At 41.9% G+C, this 25,816-nt stretch overlaps 2 protein-coding genes across 2 annotated transcripts in view; one reads left to right on the top strand and one right to left on the bottom strand.

Annotated features, from left to right (window-relative positions):
• Positions 1-930: 930 nt before the first annotated feature.
• On the bottom strand, positions 931-12,940 carry LSM5 (LSM5 homolog, U6 small nuclear RNA and mRNA degradation associated). The gene is made up of 5 exons (XM_032235115.1): positions 12,723-12,940; positions 10,561-10,656; positions 8,405-8,432; positions 5,194-5,266; positions 931-1,214 (listed from the first exon to the last, which is right to left on the bottom strand). Exons 1-5 carry the CDS (start codon positions 12,766-12,768, stop codon positions 1,182-1,184), a joined length of 276 nt encoding a protein of 91 aa, XP_032091006.1. The 5' UTR covers positions 12,769-12,940; the 3' UTR covers positions 931-1,181.
• A 39-nt stretch (positions 12,941-12,979) lies between these two features.
• The window catches only part of AVL9 (AVL9 cell migration associated), a 159,791-nt gene continuing 146,954 nt past the window's right edge, over positions 12,980-25,816 (top strand). Inside the window, exon 1 of the mRNA XM_032235109.1 lies at positions 12,980-15,664. Coding sequence (XP_032091000.1) covers positions 15,551-15,664 — 114 coding nt within the window. The 5' untranslated portion in view covers positions 12,980-15,550. The remainder of the gene's footprint in view (positions 15,665-25,816) is intronic.

Raw genomic sequence — 25,816 nt, forward strand, 5'->3', positions numbered from 1 at the left:
CACATTTTCTGGAAAAATATATTTGAAACTAAAGAATTCCTGATCAACAATCTGTACATGCCCCATGTAATGCAAAGCAATTTAAAATTCGAAAGGCTGATCATTCCTATTACATTCTTTTTTTAATTGAAGCAAGTACTATAGATCTCACTTAACAATTCCCATCAGTAGCCATTTAAAGTTATGATGGTACTGAAGTTATGATAGTCCTCATACTTATGACTGTCAGTGTCCCACACTCATATGATCATCATTTGAATGCTTCACAACCAGCTATCATCAAGCAAAGTCAATGGAGAAGCTGGCAGTAAAAATGCAAGTCGCAGTCACATGATGTTTTGATTAACAATCCACAGTGATTTAACCACCAACCTGAAAGCAATGTGTTAAATTTGCAATAGACATCTGTCACGCAGCAATCCCAGAATTTAATAACAACAGAGTTTGGATTAACAGTTGGAAGGGATCTTCTACAGTAGGCCATCTAGTCCAACACGCTCAAGCAGGAGACCCTATACTATTTCTGACAAGTTGCCAGTCCCAACTATGGTTGCTAAGTGAGGATTACCTGATCAATCTTCTAGACTAGTGCCCTATACCAAAATCTCTCCCTTTCATTTATTACTTCCTCAAATAACAACCTTTGCTTTCATTCAAGGAGAAAATAGTCTCATCTTTTGGGTACAAAAATTAATTAAAGGAAAACTCATAAGAGAAATAACCCCTTTACCAACCCCAAATAGGCTTTTGGAATCACGATTTTATTATTTTATGTATTTAATGGTATTTTTTCTGTTATTTAAAATACTAACTAGCCACTCGCTCCCCAAATCCCTGTTTCCCAACCCTGTAATGCCTTAATTCAAAGTAGAAATGCTCAAAATAACTACATCTACTTGATTCCATGCTCTTACTTAAACCACATACAAGTCAAAATAAAAAAACATTTTATTTTCTTGCCCCTAATGGCAAATTAATTTTGTTTCTACAACAAAGTCATGATTTTAATGTACAAAACTATTATTAAAGATGCCGCATCCTTGAAAAGGGAGCTATGTTATATTTAAATATCACTATGAAATATAAGAACAGAAATTTAACAAATTTCAGAACATATTCTAGGAATATATTTCAACACAAAATATGCAATGAAACTTCTTGCAGTGATGTCAAATGAATATTTATACTTCTGGTCCTTCTCCTCCGGGAACCAACTGTTTGGAGAAAAAAGAAGTGAAAGTTTTGTTTTGGGAGGGAGATAAAAATAAATATAAAATTAAAATAAATCCTCTAGTCTGTTGCTGCTGCTGTGCAAACCCCAGCACAGCAATAACTTCTCATTTCCAAAACACACCGGGATGTGATCTGAATAAGATCTGGTTTGACTTGCTATTGAAACACCTCCCGGCTCTTTCCCAAAGGGAGGATGGCTCCTCTACATTTTGCCGCTTCCCTGCAGTGCAAGGGGTGGTGGGTGAGTCCCGCTTTAGATATGCTCACCACTCGCTTGCAGAACTAGGACCACTGTAGGCAGCACTGGCAGCAGGCAGACGCATGGGGCTACCCACTTGTGTCCAGCAGCCGCTGCAAGCACATTTTGGCGGCTGATGTAACACATTTGGGAAGAGCTGACAAGCATTTCAATACTGATAGCAGGTCAAGCTTGGGGGGGGGGGGGGTTCAGATCACATCCCAGCATGTTTTGGAAGGGATAAGGCATAGCTGTTTCTGTATTGCCTGGGATGTGATCTGAATAACACCTGGCTTGGGTCTAGGACTGTTTTCCTCGTGCCCTTCACTCCCAGGGTTCCGCCCCCAGCCACTGACCTCTACCATTTCACCTCTACTGAAAAGACCCTAGCTGTTCACCCTGGACAATGGGACCCAGCCTCTTCAGTCCCAGAACCTTCCTCATGGGCCATTGGTGAAATACTGCTCACCCTGGACTTTTGGGCTCAGGAGATTGGCCCTTCCTCCGATTGGCCACCAGCCAATCGGAGGAAGGGAAGGGAGAAAGAGAGAGGGGGGAGGAGGGAGAAAATGTTCTCTGTCGGGTTTCCTCTCTGGGGTTTGTTTTTCGGCTGAGTCACCTCGGTCCACGCCAGAAAACAATTTGCATTCCCCTCCCCCCACCTAAATGTGAGAGGACAACACAAGGCCCACAGGAAAATTAAACACAACCGGATTGGGGTGTGGAGGTTGCATTTCCCCCCCCCCTCACATGCTTGAAAACCATTTGCATTCCCAACCCACAACCCCAAAATGTGACAGGACAACACATAGTTGAAAAGACAGAAGGTTTGTTGGCTCCGTTATTTTGATTCAATCAATTATCATTATCTTCCACAACAGCTCTGCACCTCTACACCCCAACCTGATTTTGTTTAACTTTCCTGTGGTCCTTCTTGTTCTGTCACATTTCGGGGGGAGGGGGAATCCAAAGGGTTTTCAAGCAAGGGGGGGGATCCAAAGGGTTTTCAAGATAGTGTGGGGGGGAGAATCCAAAGGGTTTTCAAGCAAGTGGGGGGGGGGGATTCAAGGGGTTTGCAAGCAAGAGGGGGAATGCTACCTCTACACCCCAACCCGATTGTGTTTAACTTTCCTGTGGTCCTTGTGTTGTCCTGTCACATTTCGGGGGGAAGGGGAATCCAAAGGGTTTTCAAGCAAGTGGGGGGGGGATCCAAAGGGTTTTCAAACAAGTGGGGGGATTCAAAGGGTTTGCAAGCAAGAGGAGGAATGCTACCTCTACACCCCAACCCGGTTGTGTTTAATTTTTCTGTGGCCCTTGTGTTGTCCAGCACATTTTGGGGGGAGGGGGGAAATGCAAATGGTTTTCTAGCTTGGACCAAGGTGACTGGGCAGAGAAACAAACCCCAGAGAGGATTCCCCGCCCCCATTTGCTTGAAAATAGTTTGGATTTCCCCCCTCCCACTTGTTTGAAAACCCTTTGGATTCCTGCCCCACTTGCTTGAAAACCTTTGGATTCCCCCTCCCCAAAATGTGACAGGACAACACAAGGGCGACAGGAAAGTTAAATGCAACCAGGTTGGGGGGTGGAGGTTGGGGAAGATAATGATAATTGATTGAATCAAAGTAACAGAGCCAAAAACCTTCTGTCTTTTCAACTATGTGTTGTCATGTCACATTTTGAGGCGGGATGCAAACAGTTTTCAAGCAAGTGAGTGGGGGAATGCAACCTCCACACCATAATCCAGTTGAGTTTAATTTTCCTGTGGCCCTTGTGTTGTCCTCTCACATTTCAAGGAGGGTGGTGCAAATGGTTTTCTAGCTTGGACTGAGGTGACTTGGCAGAAAAACAAACCCCAGAGAGGAAACCCGACACAGAACATTTTCTCCCTCGCTCCCTCTCTTTCTCCCTTCCCTTCCTCTGATTGGCTGGTGGCCAATCAGAGGAAGGGCCAATCTCTTGAGCCCAAAAGGCCGGGATGAGCAGTATTTCGCCTAATGGCCAGTGAGGAAGATTCTTGGACTGAAGAGGCTGGGTCCCATTGCCCAAGGCAAACAGCTAAGGTCTTTTCAGCAGAAGCGAAATGGTAGAGGTCAATGACTGGGGGCAGAACCCTGGGGGCGAACCGGTTGGGGCGAAGGACATGAGGGGAACAGTCCCATTCCACCTGGCTTGACCTGCTACTGTATTCAAATGTTTCTCAAAAAGGGGGGATCAAACAGGTAGGGGGGCCAGACTTGCAGCACTTTGTTTTGAGTCAGGTGCTGCTGCTGGCTTGGAAGGAGCAGCTTTTACATTTACACATAGTGTCTCCTGAAAGATCTCGCAGAGAGGCATGCAAGCCCCTTGTCCTTAGCTTCTCTCTCTAAGGGGCCCATCCACCTTTCCACAAGGCCTCTAAAGAGACATGGCATGCAAATCAAAACAAAGCGCTCTGAGTCCGGGCCGCATTTTCTGCTTCTCCCCTCTGCTCTCTCTCACCCCATCCCCCTACCTGGGAACTGTGGGAGGGCAGCATCAAGGGGACACTGGCAAGACACTCCCAGGGAGATGGCTAAGCAGCTCTGCTGCCAGAGCCCAAACACTGTTGCTGACTTGGAAGGGACAGCTTTTACATTTGCACGCTGTGTCTTCTGAGAAGTCTCGTGGAAAGGCGGGCAATTCCTTTGTCCTTAGCTGCATGGCTTCTCCCCCACCCTTTCTCCTCTGCTTCAGCCCAGCCAAGGCCTCCATCTCCCTCTAAGGAGGGAGGTCAGGTTCAAAGGGGGGATCAGGAAAATCTGCAAAAAACAGACCCTTCCTTCAACGCCGAGTTTCCACAAGCCTGGGAAGCAGCCGGCAGAGGCAGCCCTCAAGTGACCACTCTCCCTTTCCTTCCCCTTGCTTCTGAGGTGAGGGATGAATAGCCCCATCATTCCCAGCCACCATCCTACTGTCTTTATGGAGTGTGTGGTGGAGCTGGAACAAGTTGGATGGCAGGGCCCGAGTGTGCAGGGGCCAAAGCATGGTGCCACCCCTGCCCCACCATCTGCCTTGCCTCGCAGCGGCATCAACAAGCAGAGGCATAGGGTGGATGGGGGGAAGCATGTCTGATGGGCCGGATTGTGTGCCTCCCCCAACCTCTGCAAGCCATTGACAGTGCCACCCCCATGAGGTGAGGCTAATGGTGGGACGGTGGTGGTGCCATGACGTGGCTCCTGTGCTCTCAGCCCTCACCATCCAACCTCGTCCTCCAATTCCGCTACACACTCCACAAATAAAGACAGACGGTAGGATGGATGGCATGCTTTGCCCCACGCTTCTGCTTGGAGGGACTGGGCTGTGCAGGCTGCAGCTGCTTCTAGAAACCATTGGCCTCCACATGCATGCTCTCCATCTCCTGTACTGGCCACACCCACTTCCTCACCCCCTGCTAATGATGCTCTGAACTAGTGCTTATTTTGGCGGTAGAATTTATATTCTGGTCAGCATGAAAAAGCATGCTAGGGCTTATTTTGGGGGGAAACACAGTAATAAAATTTTACCTCCCTGAAGCAGGAATCCTGAACAATGCCAATGTTCATTCTTGCTCCAATTTGTTGCATCAATATACCCTAATTATATTTTTGTAATAATATTATTTTCCAAATGTTGTTCATGACAATTAAAAAAACCAGTCTTCCATGAGCTGTTTGAGCTGATAAGTAACAATTTAAGGAAGAAACTACAGAGCACAAATTATTTACCATAGTTATATTGTTTCCATTCAGCAGAATCTGATCCAATTTTGTGATTCTTCTTCCTTCAGGTGTTATTTCACTGTTGAGCATGATTAAAACAAAGAATATGTTAACAAAAAAGGAAAACTATTAAAATTATTTTATTAAGATATGCTTCATCCAAAGCTTAGCTTTTTAATTAATACTGCAGTCTCTTGCACTTTTACATAAAACACCAATACCAAATTTAATGGTCCTTTTTTCCTAAGAACAGGCCAAACTAATACAATTCCAGCATTATTAATTCTGGTATGCATTATGTCGTATTTTATCTGTCACACAAATATATCCATTTGATCTAGGTAGAAAGACTCAATGAAGCAGCTACCATACTTTCCATGTTCACTTAAGCCCTGGGTATTTAGTGGCTTAGTGTGATACATAGATCTAGATACTGTAGTCTGTAAAACAAAGTTTATGGTTTGACATATTATGAGGAGGTAATTTAACATATTTTATTTTCTATACTTGGTTTAAAAAAAAAGTTTGGCTCAGCACAAAATGCAATGCAAATCTTGTTTTCATTTTCTCAGAACAGTATGGGAAGCAATCTGCTGAAACTGTCCCAACACAGCAGAAGTAACATAAACTGAATAGGCCCATTGGAAGTGTTAGTAGCATACTTAGTTCTTAGTACTTAGTAGTAGAAGCATTTAAAAAAAAATGTATTCATGAAATTATGAAATGCAAAATAGTCTACATTAAATCATGATTATATAGTAAAAGAAAAAAATATACATAAGAAAAAAATTGAACCTTATATTTTTACTCTATTTAATTTGGTCAACTCAAGCAGTAAATATACCTAATATTCCTGCCTCCTGTTTTCCCACAAAATAACAATCCTGTGAGGCAGCTAAGTATGACTGACCCAAAGCCACTCAGGCAGCTTTCATGCATCATGGACACCTGGAAGTCAGAGTCTCCTAATGTTTAGGTCAATGTAATAAATATAAATACCTATATAGAATTACTTCAAGATTTACTCTATTTTTCATACTATAAGACGCACTGGACCATAACACATTAACTTTAGAGGAAGAAAACAAAAATGAAAAAAAATTGCCTCTGCCTCCCAACATCCATCTGATATTCATCTGACTAGCATCCTTGAAGGAAACAGCAAACAGCGTGGTCAGTTTCAGCACGTTACTGCAGCCCCAGCACATGGCTTGTCAGAGCTCCGCTCCATTGCAGCCCACCACCAGTCAGCTGAGCTGAGCCTTTGCTATCGAGCAGCTGATCGGAAATTGTATCGGACTCCTGGAATACTGCCGATCAGCTGTTCTAAGTGGAGGGGTCGTCATTGCCTATCGCCACCTATTGCCACTGCCAATTATCACTGAATGGTGGCAGTGGTGATGATCCCCACCGCCTAGAACAGCTGATCGGCAGTATTCCAGGAGTCCGATACAATTTCCGATCAGCTGCTTGGCAGTGAAGATTCCAGCATTCCCTGTTGGTGGCAAATGGCAGTAGCAGTGTCAGGCAGCAGACCAGCCCCTTCCTCCCGCTGCAATATTCGCTCTATAAGACACAGACATTTCCACCCACTTGGGGGGGAGGGAGGGAATTGTGTCTTATAGTGTGAAAAATACAGTATGCTTATAATTAAATCATATAGCAATATACTGCGTTATCTTCTCATTATTAGAACCTAAAGACTTTATAAAAATAGATCGTGAACTCCTAACCTGGATCCATTCCTTAAAATTAGGAGACTTTCTGCCTAGTTACATATTCCATATTCCAGGTTAGTCATATTTCTTAATTATAAAATGTAAATGATTTACTGAATAGCAGTGTACAAAAGAACAAATTAAGGAAGAATTATTGGAATAAATAAAATTAGTAAAAGGCACTATTAACAAAAAAGTGTAATAGTTCATATTTTTCATATTTTATAAGAGTTGACATGTTTGTGTCTGTTGCAACAACATAGAAAGTATAATCTGCATTTGATTATACTTAAACTTGATAAAATGTGATTCTTGAATTTACAAGTTTATTATCCTATATTTATTAGCATTTTTTCTAATAAAACTGAGACCCACAGCTCAATTAAGAAATATCCACTCCTGAGCAATAATTAGTTTTTCTGCAAAAAAGGAAATTAGGGCAGCTTCTCATTTTTAAGTGAGGAATTAAATTTATAAATAAATACAACGCATAGCTCAGAATAGCATTTGACTATGTGTTGTTAACTTTAGCAAAACCTTTGTGCCAGAAGAGTATTAACTTATCACACATCTACCATGTATATTAAAATGATCTCTTTTCTACAGCCACTCTTAACATTTTGAAGAATGTATGCGGCATATGGGATGGTGAATCTTTTTTTGGCTCGCATGCCAAAAGCGAGGGGAGCACGGGGGTGGGGTGTGTCGTGCATAGGTGGAACGCGTGCCATAGGTTCGCCATCACGGATATACAGTATGCTAATCTAGCAGGAGCTAGATGTCTTTGATATAACACCTTCAATTGGAACTCTCAGGTAGAGGTGGGAAGAAAACTCTTGATTTTTTACAATTTTAGTTGAACTATTGGCAGTATCTCAAAGTGTCATTTAACCCAGATGGGATATCCTTATCTCAAGTTGTAAATCCATAACAATATTTTACCCTTTAATAATAAATGTACCAATAATTTTCTAAAAGATCTACAACATTCAACAGAAAATTCATTCAGTTTTGATAGATTGTCTACCCCCAATTTCATTACCTGCAATGTCTTTGTAGTCTCTTGTAATGTTGATGTTGTTCCATATTTATGTTCTGATAAATCTTTTTAACTAACGTGCTTCTTTTTAGACAAAATATTTTTCAAGATCAAATTTCCAGAATTAAAAAATTATTGCATTGTAATAAGTATATTAACTGAGAAGGACAGAATAGAATGTAGTTGGCAAATATATATGTAAACTTTTAAATGCAGAAAATATTATGCACTACTTTTTAAAATATGTATGAAAACGCAATTAGAACATGCCATTCAAATAATTCTCAGCCAATACCGAAAGTCTATTAGCTTATGCATTGTATCAGAGAAATCGAAATCTACTATATTAAGAGAAATAAACAGCACCTTTAGAAAAGGGCAAAAGTTAGACACTTGTTGATCCAAAAAACAAACAAACACAAAATCTGTTGAGGTTGTAAGCCAGAGAAGCAATACTTACAATTCAGTGACATCTTCTAATACCATGTCTGGAATTTGTTAAGAAAGATTTAAGAAGTCACCACAAAAGTATTAACTTCTCCTGTATTCACAAAATAAATTCTAACAAAACTAAAGTTGTTTTTATAATATCAAAAATGTTAACTTAATTTGCATGCCTTGACAGCCTTTCAATTGCTCAATATATACAGCAGGAGTCCTCAAATTTTTTAAACAGGGGGCCAATTCACAACCCCCCAGACTGTTGGGAGGAGAGGGCGGACCGGGTAGGGGGAGCATAGATAGATAGTTATTTGACTGGCTGGGTGTGGCTAGGCCATATGACTAGCTGGGCGTGGCCAACTTAACAGTCCATTGAACAATGCACACAAATTAAACTTTAATTTGTTTTGCTCCTGGGGGTGTTCTATTTGCTTTTTTGGCTTGTTGTTCTTTTGGTTGCCTTTTCTTTTTACTAGATCATTTTTTCAGTTGTTTAGGAGTCTAGTGGTCTACTTCAGGAAACTCAGTTTTCTAGCAATTCTTCTCAGCCCCCAGGAGCTTGAGAAATCTCTCTCTGTCTCTCTCTCTTTTTCTCTCTCATTCTCTCTCCCTCTTATCTATCTCTCTATATCTATCTTCTGGAGACGGGGGGAGGTGAAAAACGGGTCATTTTCACCAGTTTTTTGGCCTCCTGGGTATCTGTGCATCCCGTTTTTCATCCCTTAACCTCTAGAAGAATTCTACAGGCGAATATTGTTGCCCTTATCTTTCAGTTCTAGCCTGTAGCAATAGCAATAGCAGTTACACTTATATACCGCTTCATAGGTCTTTCAACCCTCTCTAAGCGGTTTACAGAGTCAGCATATTGCCCCCAACAACAATCCGGGTCCTCATTTTACCCACCTCGGAAGGATGGAAGGCCGAGTCAACCCTGAGCCGGTGAGATTTGAACAGCCGAACTGCAGTCAGCTGAAGTAGCCTGCAGTGCTGCATTTAACCACTGCGCCACCGCGGCTCTGTAGGGCTCACAAAGGTAAGTCCTGCACTTGAAGGGTGGGTGGGACGATGTGGGCAGGGCAGCCTCGTGGTTCTGCGTGGGTCAGATTAATGGCTTTGGTGGGCCATATGCGACCCAAGGGCCATAGTTTGAAGACCCATGATATACGGAATTCAGTCATGGCCTTGAAAGGTATCTTTGATATATTTTATATATTCTGTTAACATTAATAGACATTCCCGGACTTATAACCATCTGTTATTCAGCATCTGTTCATAATTATGATGGTGCTGATGAAGGAACCTATTTCCATTATCTAAAGTTCTAACAGCTTCACTGTCCCCATTCTCATGACTTTGGAAACACTTCAGCTCCCCCTCCCTTATTATGGGCCTGAATGCCTTATCCAGTTGGTGATGCACAGAAACCTGCTGCAGGCCTCAAATTCTTGACCAGCTAGGTCCATTGTTGCATGGGCTTCCCCCCACCCCACCCCATGGTTCCCACCATGCCTAGGTTACTTACTTTCCTTGCAGCTGCTGACTGGCATAACCAACCAATTCAAGGCACAACTAGCTAGAAAGCTCACAGTTGCCGAGAAACAGAACTTTCCTGACTAACTTTCTGTCCTGGACAGCCTTGAGAAACATTGCCTCCAATCTTGAAGAAGACTGCCTTTTGCCAGCTTTCTAGCTGAGCCCTATATTGTATGGGTAAACCTGTCAGCAGCTGCAGAAGAGAAAGATAAGTAGACCTAGAAGTGATGGGGCAGGGAGAAGAAATCTTAGGAGTGTTGCGAGTTGGAAAGAAGGTCATGCACTGGGTGGGTTATGGGCCTCCCACATCCCTTAAGGTACCCATGCATAGTCTCTTAAATGACTGCAATGGAGAGAACTGGCATTGTGGTCATTGAGCTATGTGATTTTGTAGGTGTCTTGCTTAATAACCACAGCTATTTACAATCAAAATTCCAGACTCATTTGTGGCTCAAGTTCTGTCTGGTTATAGTTTCCAAATCACATATTAAAAACTTCTCACAAAATCTAAATACTCAACAGTTACAGACATTTGAAGATTGTTATTTCATCTTAATTTACAAAAACTGTTTCTAGAGAAATAACAGTTGAAAAAGTTCATTTTAAAAACTAGAGAAAATCTTCCATTTATAGAAAGGATACTGACAAAATCATCAAATCCTAGGAGTGTGCCAACAATTTCTTTATCACTTTTCATTATAATATGAATACGAGAGCCTATACACTTGTCCACCAGTTCTGTAACATAGAAAAACAGATGTTAATATTTTAAAAGAAATATTATCTCCCAAGTAGTTACATTCAAAACACTGCATTTAAATTTTCTAGATCTTGACACCAATTTTAATTTAAATGCTATTATTATATCTTATACCTTGATGTATTTTCTGGTTGTCTGGGAAAGAATGGGTTTAAAACAAAGAAATCAAAGCTTTCATTTTTGAATTATACACATTTTTGTATAATAGTCATAAATTACAGTAAAAATGACAGCACAATGAAATGGATTACAATGTAGGATGGCAAAATCCAAAGTACTCTCCACTTGACCATTCCTGTGACTGCTACAAGAGGGAAAATGCAAGCCATACTGTAGATTGGTTTGAGTTCTCAAAAATAAAATATGCATTCAAAATTAAATAAGAATGAATTACATGGGGGTTTGTTCTCAACTAAGCAATTATACTTACAATAAACTAATAGTGATGTATGAAACTGCACATAACTAATTCTTTCCTCATTATATATGATTTTCATTATAAGAAGACTGCTACAAAATCATTTACAGCTCTGTGATGAAGACCATTACATTTGGGGCACTACAGTTCAGACAAATACATCTTTCTTTTCTTGTGTGGGTCTAAGTGGCTAAGTGCATATAAACAAAGAGGGGAAAGGAGACAGAATGTCAAAGGAGCCAAGGATAGTCTTATAACCTAGGAACCTACCCATTCATGATGAGTAGAACAAAGGTATTGCCCACCTTATTCTTGGAAAAGAATGAGAACAGCCAGTCTATAAACTATTATACCATATAGGCAATTTCTATCCATGACCATGAGCTCACAAGTAAAGCTTCTTTCCTTCTCTACCATTACTCTATTGAGAAGCCATTATATATTGAAGCAGTGCATTTATAGTGTTTTACTCTTTGTTTTCCTTTTGAGAAAAGGTTGCAAAAAGCTGGCTATCAAAGAACCAGTGCTTCAGACATCAGCTATCTAGAACTTCAGTTGCTTTGGTTTTTTTTTTTTCAACAGAAAAAGACAAAGGAGTGGCAAAAAATGATTCATGGGAAAAATCTCCTTCAAAATGTTCAAGGCATTTAATGTGGGTCCCTTTTAGGAGCTGGATGAACCTAGACAGAATTTCAGAATGGAGTTGTGACTTTAGCCCTAACCAATCCAGCTTCCCTATCCCAAATCCTGATTTAGAATGATACACTTTTATAACAATCTATTTTCCTTACCTACCCTATTCATCTTAAAATCTGCCCAGGTACAAAATGTTAAAACTACTGTATTCCATGAAACCAAACAACACAATTATCACTCTTACTCCAATTATTCTTTCAAATTTTATCTTTCCCACAGGTCACTATATAAGAGATTTTGCTGGCTGAGAAGGGAAAAAAACGTTGTAACTTCAAGCACAATTTTAGAAATAATAGACGTGTATCCCATCCGATTGGGATCTCTTTATTATATTTTACAATACTTTGTGTATGTTTATAATATAAAATGTATTATCTTATATTTGTAAAATGCTTCCCATTAAGTATCCTTAAATACAAAACTTGCTTTCAAATCTTTATGCCTATGGGGAGAAAGCAATTAACTGTCACCTATAATAGGATACTGCTCTCTCTTGCTAGAAACTCGAGCCTCATCTGCCTCAAACTTTAGAATGAAAATAGCCGAATGGAAGAACGATTCTTTTTATTTGTGCAGTTTTGCACTTTCCTTTCACTGATAGACCATCCCATTCTATCAGCAATCTGACATAATCAAATATTTTCCCTTCGTTCTATATCTTGCTTAGAAACCAATTTCAGCAGCTTTATCCAACTTGGAGCCCTTCTGACGCGACAACAGTCAACCTTAGGCCCATTGGTGGGAGTTACGGAAGGCTGGATCCGATTGTTAAGGGGACGCATGCCCAAGCATTCATGGTTTCGATCCCGCATCAGAGGCTGGACTTTTTCTACACTCTATGCCATTTGCAAACGGCACTGCGGCAACCCCACTCGAGTCTTCCGATTTGCGTGCCGCGCCACCCACACACGCGAGCTTGACTTTCATTACCAAGCGGCAAAAGCTGGGACGGGTTGGTAGTCGCGTTGGCCGCCATTCTTCAAGAAGAGCTAGCCAATCAACTCCGCTTCCAATTATTGGAGTTGTTACGAGGCTATTGGTCGGAACGAGGAAGTGGGAGACAGTGAAGCAGACCTAGAAGTCGAGAAGGAATAATCGAACTTCCAGAGCGAGGGAAAGGTACAAGAATCCTCGCGAGAAGCTGTTGAACAGCTGTCAATGCCTATAAAATAAAAGATACAGGATTTAAAAATAGCTGAAACTTACATCGCGAAAATGAGCCATTATTTTATGCCTGTTATTTGGGAAAGAATAATAGAGGGTTTACATATTGAGTTAAATTAGACGAGCGTCCAATGCGCAATTTGGGTGCTTGCCGGTATACTCAAACTATGATAGAAAATGGTTGCTGATCCAAATTCAAGGTTTTTTTTTGGGGGGGGGGGAGATAATCTGGCGAATATGTTTATATTATAGACCACGCCGGAGAATGTAATTTCGAGACATTCTAATGCCGAAAGAATGAACGTTTATAATTTGTAGTTCACGAAGTCAGCATCCAACGCCAATTTACGCCATTCTATGTAAATTTTGGCTTGAAAGTTTTGCGGGTTTTTTTTTCAACGGGTAATACTTGCCCTGGAAGAATATGCCCATATTCAACCATTGTGCCTTTCTAGAATCATCTTTTTGAAGTATTTGCATCATTCTGCCTAATATATTTTTATCTCACATGAATTTTTTTTAAGCTTGCTTTTTTTCTCTTCTGGCTAGGCTCTCCTACTTGTCACTTAAATTGTATGCTTGATGATGACTCTACTTGAAAGACAATTGTTCTGGGAACTTTTTTGACTTAAGATCAGAGTAGAAATGCTTTAAAAATGCTTAAAATGTTTGCAGTTTTTCATTATAAATAAACAAGGCCGATTAGCTCCCAAATTTAATAAAACTAGAGTAAATTTGATCCTATCAGATTTTATTCTTTCATACAACAATAAGAAATTGTGCCTATTTTTCATCTGACAAATATCAAATATTCCAGTTTCATCATTTTGCCTTATGCGAAGCAAGAGGAAAGACCCTGGATTAAAGAAACCAATGAACAAGTATCTGTATTCGATCCTCTTTTAACATCTCAGCAAATTCTAAGGGGCAGCAAACAGTTCCCTAAAAGATTCGGCCCAAAATCTTTTTTTCTCAAATTGCAGCCACTAATTTCAACTTCCCATCTCCAAAACTATTTTTAGAATTGCTCTTGTCTGCATATATTGTGAAAGAACATAAACATTTTCAACAGCAATTCTTCCTAATTTTCAACAGAAGCAAAGGAATGTTGAAATAAAGAACTCGGGAAATACTGACTCAAGAAAAAAAAGTTGTTCCTACATCTATGCACAGCACAGGCAGCATTATGTATGTTTAAACAATATGATAATTGGCATTGGAAAAATATATTGAAATATGGAACAGTTTAACAATGAAAGACTATAACTTAATATAACTTAATGTATTATTACTAGAAATACATAAACTGGATGAATGTAACAACTATGAATATTACTAGTTTTATCTGTATTAGAATGTATGACACCCAGGTGCCACCCAAGCCTACAATGTTGAACAAATCCAGCTTGTAAGAATTGTTTATGGTTCAGAGTTTTAACAAAGAAATTTGGTTGATTGAAGAAATCATAGTTAACAATGAACAAGCACATTAAGTTGGCCAGCTCCTGGCAACCACATAAACTTTTCTCAGACTAACCGATATTTTGATATGTAAATAATTTTAGTTACTACTTTTCAGTATTTATGTGCTATTCACAGTTGTTTTTTTAAAGGCTACCAGCATTTTTTCATTTATTTAAAATAAGAGCAATATTAAATTTCTATGCCACTCATCTCCCCTACAAGGTGATCCTAGACAGCTTACAAATTGTGGAAACTAGTGAAATATAAACGAATAGCTAATCATATTATGTTTCTGATAAATATTGAATGTATATAGCAATCTATGTTTGTCCTGAGGCTCTCATATATGGTATGATACTATTTTTTAAAAGATAGTTTAGACTGAACCTGCACTTTTTCAAGTAACTTTTGTGTAGTTTATTTAAATTTATATATGTATTATTATTACTTAATAAATGATTTATTTGCTTTTTATATAAGACTATTGTTAATATATTAGATTATTTTCTGGATTGTACAGCTTTTAAGCTACTTGTGGTTGTTTCACAAGAAACCCAAGCTACATTGGGAAATCTAAGCAGACACCGTACTAAGCAGCACTGCCGTTGTGAATGAATGCACACCGTTGAATCCTACTAAGGGTAGAATGGCCAGTTTCTGCTCCTTTAAGAACAAAGCATTGGTCGATGGTTGCCAGGAGAACCAACCTGAGGTAATAGGATAAAGAAATTCCTTCCTGTCATAACTTCTTTTTGCAGGCAGGCATATTACTATAGTTAAGGGTCATTTTGGAGCGTCTATGTCCTAAAATAACCCTTCCCACTGGAATTAACTCCCGCCTGTGAGGTTTTTTTCCCACCCTAGAGTCCACCCGAGCGGTCCACCGCCTGTTCCTTCGTCTTGTTACTACCCGGTCAGTCCAGATGAGTTCAGAAGGAACACTACTTCCACAGGAGCTACTGAGCATGCTCGAACTCCCGGAGCATGCTCAGTGATAGCCAAACTGCAACTTCTGACGGACGACGAGTTTCACGCGTTTAGAAAAAGGAAGCGCTCCTAGCTCCGCAGTAAACGCCTTCCTGCTGCAGCGGCGGCCGCGGCTGTGTGGCGACAGAGGTGTGGGCTCCTAGATGGAGCGAAGGGTCAAAGGGAATCCCGATCTCTGCTCTCGAAGTGGCGGCTGTCCTAGGGGTCCAGTGCTACACATCGTGGTGGTCGGTTTCCATCACAAGAAGGGCTGCCAGGTGAGCGGCTGCCAGTTCGACTGGCTTCCTTGACCGATCGTGTCACTTTTTTGTACTTCTTCCGCTTTCCAGCCATACTTCCTTCCGTATTACATCTCTTCTGTGCTCGGGCATCCCAATTTTCCTGTCACTCATCTTCTATGTATAATATTTGTTATTTTCATTTATTTCCATTTGCTCAGCCTTTCTAAAGGTAATGCCTTTCTGTAACTGAGACTACAATTCCCGTTAGTCCCAACTCACCGTCCGATTTCTGTATTCCTATAGGCATATTATATGATAGGGTATTATCAAAAATGCATTTGCACATTTCTCTAAATGTAAAAAAAATATGTGTGTGTGTGAACAACCCTATGTAACTACATTGTGGGAGTATATAAATTACTGATTCAAATGTCCAGATACCATGAAGCTTCAGGTCACTTAGTATTTCTAATCTACTTTATCCTTGTATTGACCCAAAAACTGGGCTCTTGCTTGGTGTCTAAGCTGATAAGTCACCTGACACAAAGTGTGATACAGAATTATACTTTTATTTTGGTACCAAGATATAAGGACCCTGGTTCGAAGGTTAACCAAAGGCCCAGATTAAAATCTTAATTTTTAAAGTCAAGGGGTGTTCGCATTCAACCCTTTGCCCTTCCCTTAATAATGCATGCATAACATAATATTGATTGATTATTTGAATTTCAGCCCCCTAAACCCTTATGCTTGTGATGCTAAATAGCTAAATGTCACGTCACCTGTTTTTTACCCAGGTCACGAATATCTTGCAAAGTGTGCTATCTATGTGGTTTTTGTGAGTTTTCTTATAAGCAAGCTATTCTTGTGTCTAATATCCTGGCTAGTGGTTTTCTAACAGGTAATGTGCTAACTTCTATCTCGCTACGACTTTAGAGCCCACCCACCCCATATTGCAGAGCAGAATAAAAGAACAAACAGTTCTTCTCAAGGTAGCACCCCTGTAACCCCCCTCCTTCCTCAGAGAAAAGTAAAAGCCGTTTTAAGTCTTTGTCTGAGGTAGCTCCCCCATCTGCAGTGAGAGAGGACAGGAAGGAGCAAAGCTCTTAATTGTTAAGGCAAAGTAATGAAGACAAGAGAAAATGTTGTATCAGAATTCATATTCCTCACTCTCATGTCCATTCCATCCATACCTGGGTCCTATCTCCAAGTATGACCCTTCCTCTGATCCCCAGGGCTTCTTCTGTAGATACATTCCATCATCTGATCCTTCACTTACAGAACTTTCTGTTCATATCTTGTCCATGCCAAATCCAACTGCGTGAAGAAAGATGCCTAGATTGTAACTTTATAATTGTGATCTTCATTTGTAAATATTCTTGTAAGAAATTGAGTGGAATGTAATAACAATAGCACTTAGACTTATATACCAGTTTACAGCCCTCTCTAAGCAGTTTACAGAGTCAGCATACTGCCCCCAACAATCTGGATCCTCATTTTACTGACCTATTGAAGGATGGAGTCAACTTGGTGAGATTCAAACTGCCAAATTGCAGACAGTCAGCAGGCAGCAGAAGTAGCCTACAGTCCTGCATTCCAACCAGTGCGTCACTGTGGACAAACTTGTCAGAATGGAATTAAATAAGTTTACGTTGTCTATATACTGTACAGCTATATCAAGGCATTTTTATGAGAAAGATATAAAATAATTAAATGATTTTTAAAGGGCTATTATTCCACATGAACTACAAAAAAGCATACATAATTTAGTGACTTATGATCTGTTACTGAAATTATGTAAAATTAACTTTGATTGTTTAAATCAACTGTGTAACTAATCCAACAGTCTAAAAACCCCAGTGCAAGGCAAATTCTGATACTGTTATTTAAAGAAGCAATAGTTTTCTGTAGGTTAGAATATACAATAATTGAAGAATAAGTGCAGGAATATGATAACCTAATCAATTATTTTGACAGGTTTATTATTTTGAGGTGTCCTATGATGATATTCTCACTGTGGAACCACATTCTTTTTGTCTATTACGAATGCATCCACTGACAGCTTCATCAGTATCTTTTAAGCGCCATTTGATTTTCTTTTGTATTTTTAGATATTTTAATGAAACTGATGGAGAGATAGCATTCCTCTGAGGCTCATCTTTATTTGTAGAACATAAAAATAGATGACTACAAATTTTTTTATTTTAAAATGTGCCTATAAAACAAGAAGAACTAGGTACATGTAGTCTTCAACTTACAGAAGTTTATTTAGTGACTGTTCAAAGTTACAACCACTGTTCCCTCTAAGGTGCGCGGCTGCGCGGCCGCGCACGTGGCAAGAAAACCCTGCGCAGCAGTTTCTATCTGCCGCGCAGAGATTTCTGTAAAGCAAACATGGGGAAGTCCTTTGCAGGCGGCTAGAACTGGCCGCCTGCAAAGGATCTCCCCAGACTTGTTTTGAAGAGCATGGCTCTTCAAGTCCATGTTCGGGGGATCCCTTGGAGAGGGGATTCCTTCCTGCGAGACCCAGAAAATGCGGGGAGCGGCAGCGGAGACCCGGGGCTGCTTCTGCTGTGACCGCTGGACTGTGGGGCTGGGAAGGGGGCGGGAAGAGCGGCGGAGCTGGCGGTGGCCGGCGGTGGCAGGCTGGTTGGCTGCCTTTCCACCGCCGCCCCCTCTGTGCGGCAGCTTTCGACCTGCTCCTCCCTCCCTCCGCCGCACCCCTAACTTGAACCTGGTCCGCAGAGGGGCGAGCGGGCGTGGGGGGGTGTCCGGCACCTGCATTCTGGTGCAGCCCAGCGGATGGGGCGCTGCGTGAGGGGGCGGGCGAGGAGAGGCGGGGCGCCCTGCACTGTTCCCTCTAAGGTGCACGGCTGCGCAGCCGCGCACATGGCAGTTTCTATCTGCCGCGCAGAGATTTCTGTAAAGCAAACGTGGGGAAGTCCTTTGCAGGCGGCTAGAACTGGCCGCCTGCAAAGGATCTCCCCAGACTTGTTTTGAAGAGCATGGCTCTTCAAGTCCATGTTCGGGGGATCCCTTGGAGAGGGGATTCCTTCCTGCGAGACCCAGAAAATGCGGGGAGCGGCAGCGGAGACCCGGGGCTGCTTCTGCTGTGACCGCTGGACTGTGGGGCTGGGAAGGGGGCGGGAAGAGCGGCGGAGCTGGCGGTGGCCGGCGGTGGCAGGCTGGTTGGCTGCCTTTCCACCGCCGCCCCCTCTGTGCGGCAGCTTTCGACCTGCTCCTCCCTCCCTCCGCCGCACCCCTAACTTGAACCTGGTCCGCAGAGGGGCGAGCGGGCGTGGGGGGGTGTCCGGCACCTGCATTCTGGTGCAGCCCAGCGGATGGGGCGCTGCGTGAGGGGGCGGGCGAGGAGAGGCGGGGCGCCCTGCCCTGGTGGCTTTTACTTTCTGGGGCCAGGAGGAAGGTATCCAGAGTCAGTCCGCCTCTGAAGATGGGGTTTTATTTGCAACCGGGCATTCAAAGATTCTCCGATACAGGAGGATTTAAGAATTGATACTTTGAAACGCAAGTTCTTTTCACGCTCCACTATGAAGAAGGGAAGAAGAGGGAATCAGATGCTTCCCCCTTCACTAAAGAGGCAAAGGTTTCCAATTGTCCGGCATCCTTCGTGGCAAATATTTTTTTTCCCATTTTCTTGAGGAAGTTTGACTCCGGCGGTTTCCATAGTGTTTTACTGGTGGGCTTTTCATTTTAGGAAGGGATTTGCTCCTACATCAAGATACATTTCTGAAGATGTTATCAGTACCTCCTTTCTGATTTTTATTTTGATTTGCTTGTTTGTAAAGTAAATACCTTGCAAGTAGTATGAGGTCACCATTGGGTTTCTGGACTAGAAGATCCCATTGATCTCTCCAAGTGGGTCTCCTGTGCTTTCATTGGGAGTGTCACAACTTCATGCACTGTTCCTGTCTGGGGCTGCATCAGAATGAGGCTCTCCGGCTCAGTGTCAGGGAGGCTCTCCTGGCAGCGGGCGAGGGGGGCATCCAAAAGAGAAGATTGGAGTGGAAGTTGTCTAATATGTCTAAGAGTTGCCTTGGATGAGATAGATGTGTGGCTATATAAATTTGATTAATGAATATAAACTTTATTGCTCTTACTGTTGCAGTATATGATTAGGAGGTATATCTGCTTGAACATGTATGTTTATACATACTTACACACATACAAATATTAAAGTCTGTTGTGGGCACATATTGAATGGAATGGAGAGGATTGGTTTATATGGAAGAATTACAAAGTGAAGTAATGGACATTACATAATCTATTGTATGTGTTTATGTCTTTTTTCCTTATTTACTTGTTTAAGCTTTATTCTAGAAAAAGTTTTTTTCTCTTTATTTTCAAGATATTTTTAAATCCTTTGGGGCAAATAGAGAAATGTAGGTATAGTAATGAACATGACTGACTTCAGAGAATACAGCTTGATATTTTAATTATAGGAAGTTTAAAACCAACCTGTTTGTTGGCTTTAATTGAAATATTTTCTATATTGGCTTCAATTTTGGTCCAGTAAATTTATTTTTATAAGTGGAACTAAAATGAGCAAGCATGATTAACATTAAGTAGATAATACAGAGTTTAAAGACATTTTGGTTAAAAATTTAAACCTTTAACTTCTTCAGAAAAAAATTCAGATTCCAACTGTTTATCAAGCAACAGTAAGAAATCATTCTCCTATATCTGCTGCCGCCTCCTCCTCCTCCAACAGCACCGCCAGATTTCCGCCCAACGCTGCGGGGGTGCCAGTGGGAGCTTTGGCGGCTTCACCTCAGCCGCAGCGCTGGGCAGCAAATGTGTTGGTGCTGTTGGAGGAGGAGGAGGCGGCAGCAATAGCACCTGAGGACAGGACAAGAAGCAATGGAAACTTGTCAGAAGGAGACTCAAGCTGGAAATAAGGAGAAATCTGACAGTAAGAACAATTAAAATCAATAGAATCTTAATTCATTTGCTACAGGTTTTCAAAAGACTGGACGGCCATTTGTCTCAGATGATATAAAGACTCCTGCCTTGGACAAGGGGCTGGACTAAAAGACCTCCAGTATCCTTTCTGATTCTATGATTTTAAAAACCACAAGCTTTTTACAGCTCGCTTGCAACTTTACCAAATTTAATTCAGCCATTTCCTTTTGTTATTAAATGGGTATTGCTAGTTTAATGCACATGCACTCCTCTTTTAAGATGCTGAAAAAATCCCCATGACCTGCAACAAAATTCATTCCTCCACTCTTATCTTGCCCTAACTTCTGATAGGTTCCTGAAATATAGATCTATAAAATTTAGTGAAAATATTTCTATCTATTTTAATACAGACTCGTAAAACAGATTGGGACAAATGACATTAGTGCTCTGGGATAATAGCAGGTTTACTCTATTTGGATTTTCAGAGAAAAGGTATCTTTTGTGCTAAGTTCTAACAATGTAGTTCTCTAATGTAACTATGAAACAGTCCAAATATATAATTCCCCTCAGGGAGGAATTCTGGGAGTTGAAGTCCACAAGTCTTAAAGCTGTCAGGTTTGAAGACCCCTGGGGTTTTTTTCCCCTAAAGGGTTAGGGGTGCAAGGGTCTTGTAACAACAGCTTTAAGACTTGCATGCTTCAAATGCCAGACTTTCTGAGCCAACATTTTGGTTGCTAAGCAGGAGCGTTGTTAAGTGATACTGATATTATATAACACTTTTAATTAAGCGGGTACCTTGAATAAACATAACTTTGAGTTTCAAATAATACTGATTTCGTTGTTGTCTTAGGTGACATCTGTGAAAAAAATTCAGGTGCTCAGGCATGAAAATGTGCCGCTCAAACACTATACTTTTCTGCTCACACTGAAAAAAAATTAGAGGGAACATTGGTTACAACACTGAAAAAAGTAGTAGTAGTAGTAGTAGTTGTTGTTGTTCTTAGTAGTAGTTTATTAGTCTTGTATGCCGCCCACTCCCGGAGGACTCCGGGCGGCTTACAATAAAAAGGGGAAAGGGAATAAATAAGACAAACAACAATTTAAAATACAACAACATTCATAGTTACCGTGGGGCTGGATACTTCAACAGGCGCCAGCCTGCCGGAGCAGCCAGGACTTAGTGGCTTTATGGAAGGCCTGGTGGGTCGTAAGGGTCCGGATCTCCACAGGGAGATCGTTCCAGAGGGCCGGAACTGCAACAGAGAAGGCTCTCCCCCGGGGGGTCGCCAGTCAACATTGACTGGCAGATGGGATCCAAAGAAGGCCTAGTCTGTGCGATCAAATCGGTCTTGGGAGGTAATTGGCAGGAGACGGTCTCTCAGGTACCCAGGTCCGATGCCATGAAGGGCTTTATAAGTAACGACTAGCACATTGAAGCATGTCTGGAGACCAGTGGGCAACCAGTGCAGCTCGCGGAGGATAGGTGTAACATGGGTGTACCTAGGTGCACCCACAATCGCTCGCGCGGCTGCGTTCTGGACTAACTGAAGTCTTCGGACATTCTTCAAGGGCAATCCTATGTAGAGCACGTTACAGTAATCCAGTCTTGAGGTCACGAGGGCGTGAGTGACTATCCGAAGGGCCTCCCGGTCCAGGTAGGGTCACAATTGGTGCACCAGGTGGACCTGGGCAAAGGTCCCCCTGGTCACAGCCGACAAATGATGTTCTAACGTCAGCTGTGGATCCAGGAGGACTCCCAAATTGCGAACCCTCTCTGAGGGGGCGTATGGTTTCACCCCCCAGGCTAAGGGATGGAATAGCTGGACCATTTTTGGGAGCCACTCGGTCTTGTCGGGATTGAGTGCAAGCTTGTTCGTTCCCATTCAGACCCTAACAGCCTCCAGGCACTGGCACATCACTTCTACTGCTTCACTGAGTTGGCACGGGGCGGACAGATACAGTTGTGTGTCATCCGCATATTGGTGGTATTTAATCCCGTGTTGTCGTATGATCTCACCCAGGGGCTTCATGTAGATGTTAAATAGGAGGGGGGACAGGACCGAACCCTGCGGCATCCCATAGTTGAGGGGCCTAGGGGTCGACCTCTGCCCTCTGACCAACACTGACTGCGACCTGTCCGAGAGGTAGGAGGCGAACCACTGTAGGACGGTGCCTCCCACTCCCGTAACCTTCGCAGAAGGATACCATGGTTGATGGTATCAAAGGCCGCTGAGAGGTGAAGGAGCACTAGGATAGAGGAATGACCCCTATCCCTGGCTCGCCAGAGATCATCGATCAGTGCGACCAAAACAGTTTCCGTGCTGTAACCAGGCCTGAAACCGGACTGAAAGGCATCCAGATAATTGGTTTCATCCAAGGACCGTTGGAGTTGAAAGGCCACCACTTTCTCAACAACCTTCCCCACAAAGGGAAGGTTGGAGACTGGACGATAGTTGCTCAAAATGGCTGGGTCCAGAGAAGGTTTCTTCAGGAGGGGTCTCACCACTGTATCCTTTAGGAGGAGCGGGAAGGTTCCCTCCCGGAGAGAGGTGTTAATTATCATCTGGATCCAGCCACGTGTCACCTCCCTGCTGGTCGAAACCAGCCAGGAGGGGCACGGGTCCAATATACAGGTGGAGGCACTCACCGCTCCCATGGCCTTGTCCACTTTCTCAGGAGAGACAAGTTGAATACACACAAGAGCTTCTCCAGCTTTAGTATATTAGTTGTGTCCTGCAAACAGCCTCCTCCCAAAGTCTCTTCTTGTATACTCTCTTGGGAGGAGCCTAATCACAACCACCTAGCCCCAATTATCTTCTGTATCTGTGTAGTTGCTGTCGGCGCTTATCTGCCCGTCTTTGCCTGGCGTCTGGGACTAACTCCCTTAGCTCCTCCCACTGCTCCAGGGCCTGATGTCAGGGACAAACTCCCTTTGGCTTTCAAAGCTGCTCCATGCCTCAGGCGCCTCCTGGTGGCCAACCAGCTTCTCTGGTCCCTGCTCGGAGTCTGAACCCTGTCCAGGATCCTCCACATCTTCCAGAGCCGACTCATAGGGTCCCTCGCTATCGGAGTCTGTTTGTAGCTCCAACGGCTCCTGCTGGGCCACAACAGGTTGCAATATAATACTGCACTTTGTATAAATCACATTTACTTTTCAGTAGTCATGCATATCATTTTTATTGCAAACATAAGTTGTGTTCATCAGGTGCTCAAAAATGACATCAAGTTGGGTTTAACTCCATTCAAATAAAAATATTGATAATTTTGTTTTTAAAGTGAAACTGGCTTAAGAATGATAAGAGAAAGGCACGACCTTTTCTAAGTATTATCAAATATTGCCTGCATCTCAGCTTAAATATTCACATTGAAGCTAAAGGGTAAATGGACAACATAGTTGAAATAATTTAGGAAAATGGAAATCCATTTAAAACAGCAGTCCTCATCTTTACTGACTAGAAACTACACAGGAACAAATCACCTAGTCCTCATGTCAAATTTCTGAAATAATTTAAATATGAAAGTGCTAACCTTATAGCAAAAAGAGAAAATTTGTCTCTCAAATGTGGTTAGCTTAAAGTCCTCTGGCATTAAACCTACTCTGTGATACCAAACATTGACACAATGTTCTCCCACTGAAATAAGGCAGATTCCATTGTGGAAACAATCAGCTTTATAGTTTGTAATTTGTACAAATCTGTGGTATAACCACATCTGGAATATTGACTACAGTTCTGATTTAAATGATTCTCATTTAATAAGGAATAAATTGGGTGAAAGTGCATAAAAGGGTAACCAAAATCCTTAACGAGTTAAAAACATGTTTTAATTCTTTAGCTTTGAAAAAGGCAGTTGAAATAATCAAGGTTTATAAAAACAATATTAGGAATGCTATAGACCATTTTCTCTCATTTTTAAAACATTAAGATCACTGAAGATGTTTGGAAGGATATTTAAAACAGAAAAAGAAAGCATTTTAGCACATTATTGGAGAAGTGAATAGTAGCAAGTATGGATGGCTTTAAAATGTGTTTGATAAATCTATAGGGACAATTGTATCAAGAACTTTTGTCTAAGAATTTTAGTGTTCCCTGTAGATCAGCAATCCCCAATCTTTCCTGATTGGCAGATCAGCAGGGTGGAGGAGGGAAGAGGGGATGTTTTCTATATATGTGGCAGGGGTGCGTGCTCACGCATACAACTCCATTTGTGTGAGTGGCAGGCGCGGGTACCTGCCACTTGCACAAATGGAGCTCTGAGCACAAGCACCCGAAGCTTGCACAGTTGTGGAGCTGCGCACACATTTGCACTCATCCCGTCACTCACGCACATGGAGCTGGACATGTGCACTCCGACGCTGCTTGCGTGGCCCGGTTCCAAATCAGCCATGGCCTGGGGGTTGGGGACTCTAGATGGAAAGCAGTTGCCAAATCGCAGTTGTAAGGTAGAGCAGTGTCATATTTTCTGTTTGTGAGAATTTTGGAAGCATCTGAGTGCTTGCAAGATTAGTAAATGTAAGACTAAGATGATCTTTGACCTGATTCACATGGACTCTTCTTTTGCCAAACATTTGTTGAGAAAAAAAATGGAAGCAATGTTTTGTCTCTGCTTTAAATAAAATATGCTGGTTATATATTTGTTGAAGTGCTATAATGCTCCTGAATCATTGGATTAATCATTCCAAACAACAGAGATGAACAATTTTATTTATGACAATCTAAGGCTATAGAGTAGGCCCCCTTGGCCTGAAAACACTTGAACGGGATGGAACCTCCATCAGATACATTTAATGTCATCTTAATTAACTTTATAATGTTTAGGGTTTAAATGGAGGCATTTGTTTACTTAAGTTTTTAGACAAATACATACTACCCAATAATATACAATATAAAGCAAGGTTAGTGGCACAAAGTTTTTCACAGCTGAAAAATGTGCACTATGATGCGGTATTTGCGCCTAGAGTAAAGAGTGAAAGCATAAGGCTGGCACTAGTATTGGCAGCAGCACGTGGCCATAAAATTTGGCATTTTGACAGAACCGCTGCATTTCTCAGTGCTGAGTTAGTGGGAGAAATTTACATGGTTCAAGCACCAGGGTATGAAAGTAAAAAGCCTAACACATAAGTTGAACAAGGCTATTTATGGGCTGAAGCAGTCAGCCAGGAATTGGAATATCTGTCTAGAGACTGCATTGAAGAGTCCTGGTTTCAAGAGTTACAAGGCTGGTGGTTGCATATACACTGGAAAATTACAAAGTGGGGATTGTCAACTATTA

The sequence above is a fragment of the Thamnophis elegans genome, chromosome Z, assembly GCF_009769535.1.
Source record: "Thamnophis elegans isolate rThaEle1 chromosome Z, rThaEle1.pri, whole genome shotgun sequence".
Lineage (NCBI taxonomy): Eukaryota > Metazoa > Chordata > Lepidosauria > Squamata > Colubridae > Thamnophis > Thamnophis elegans.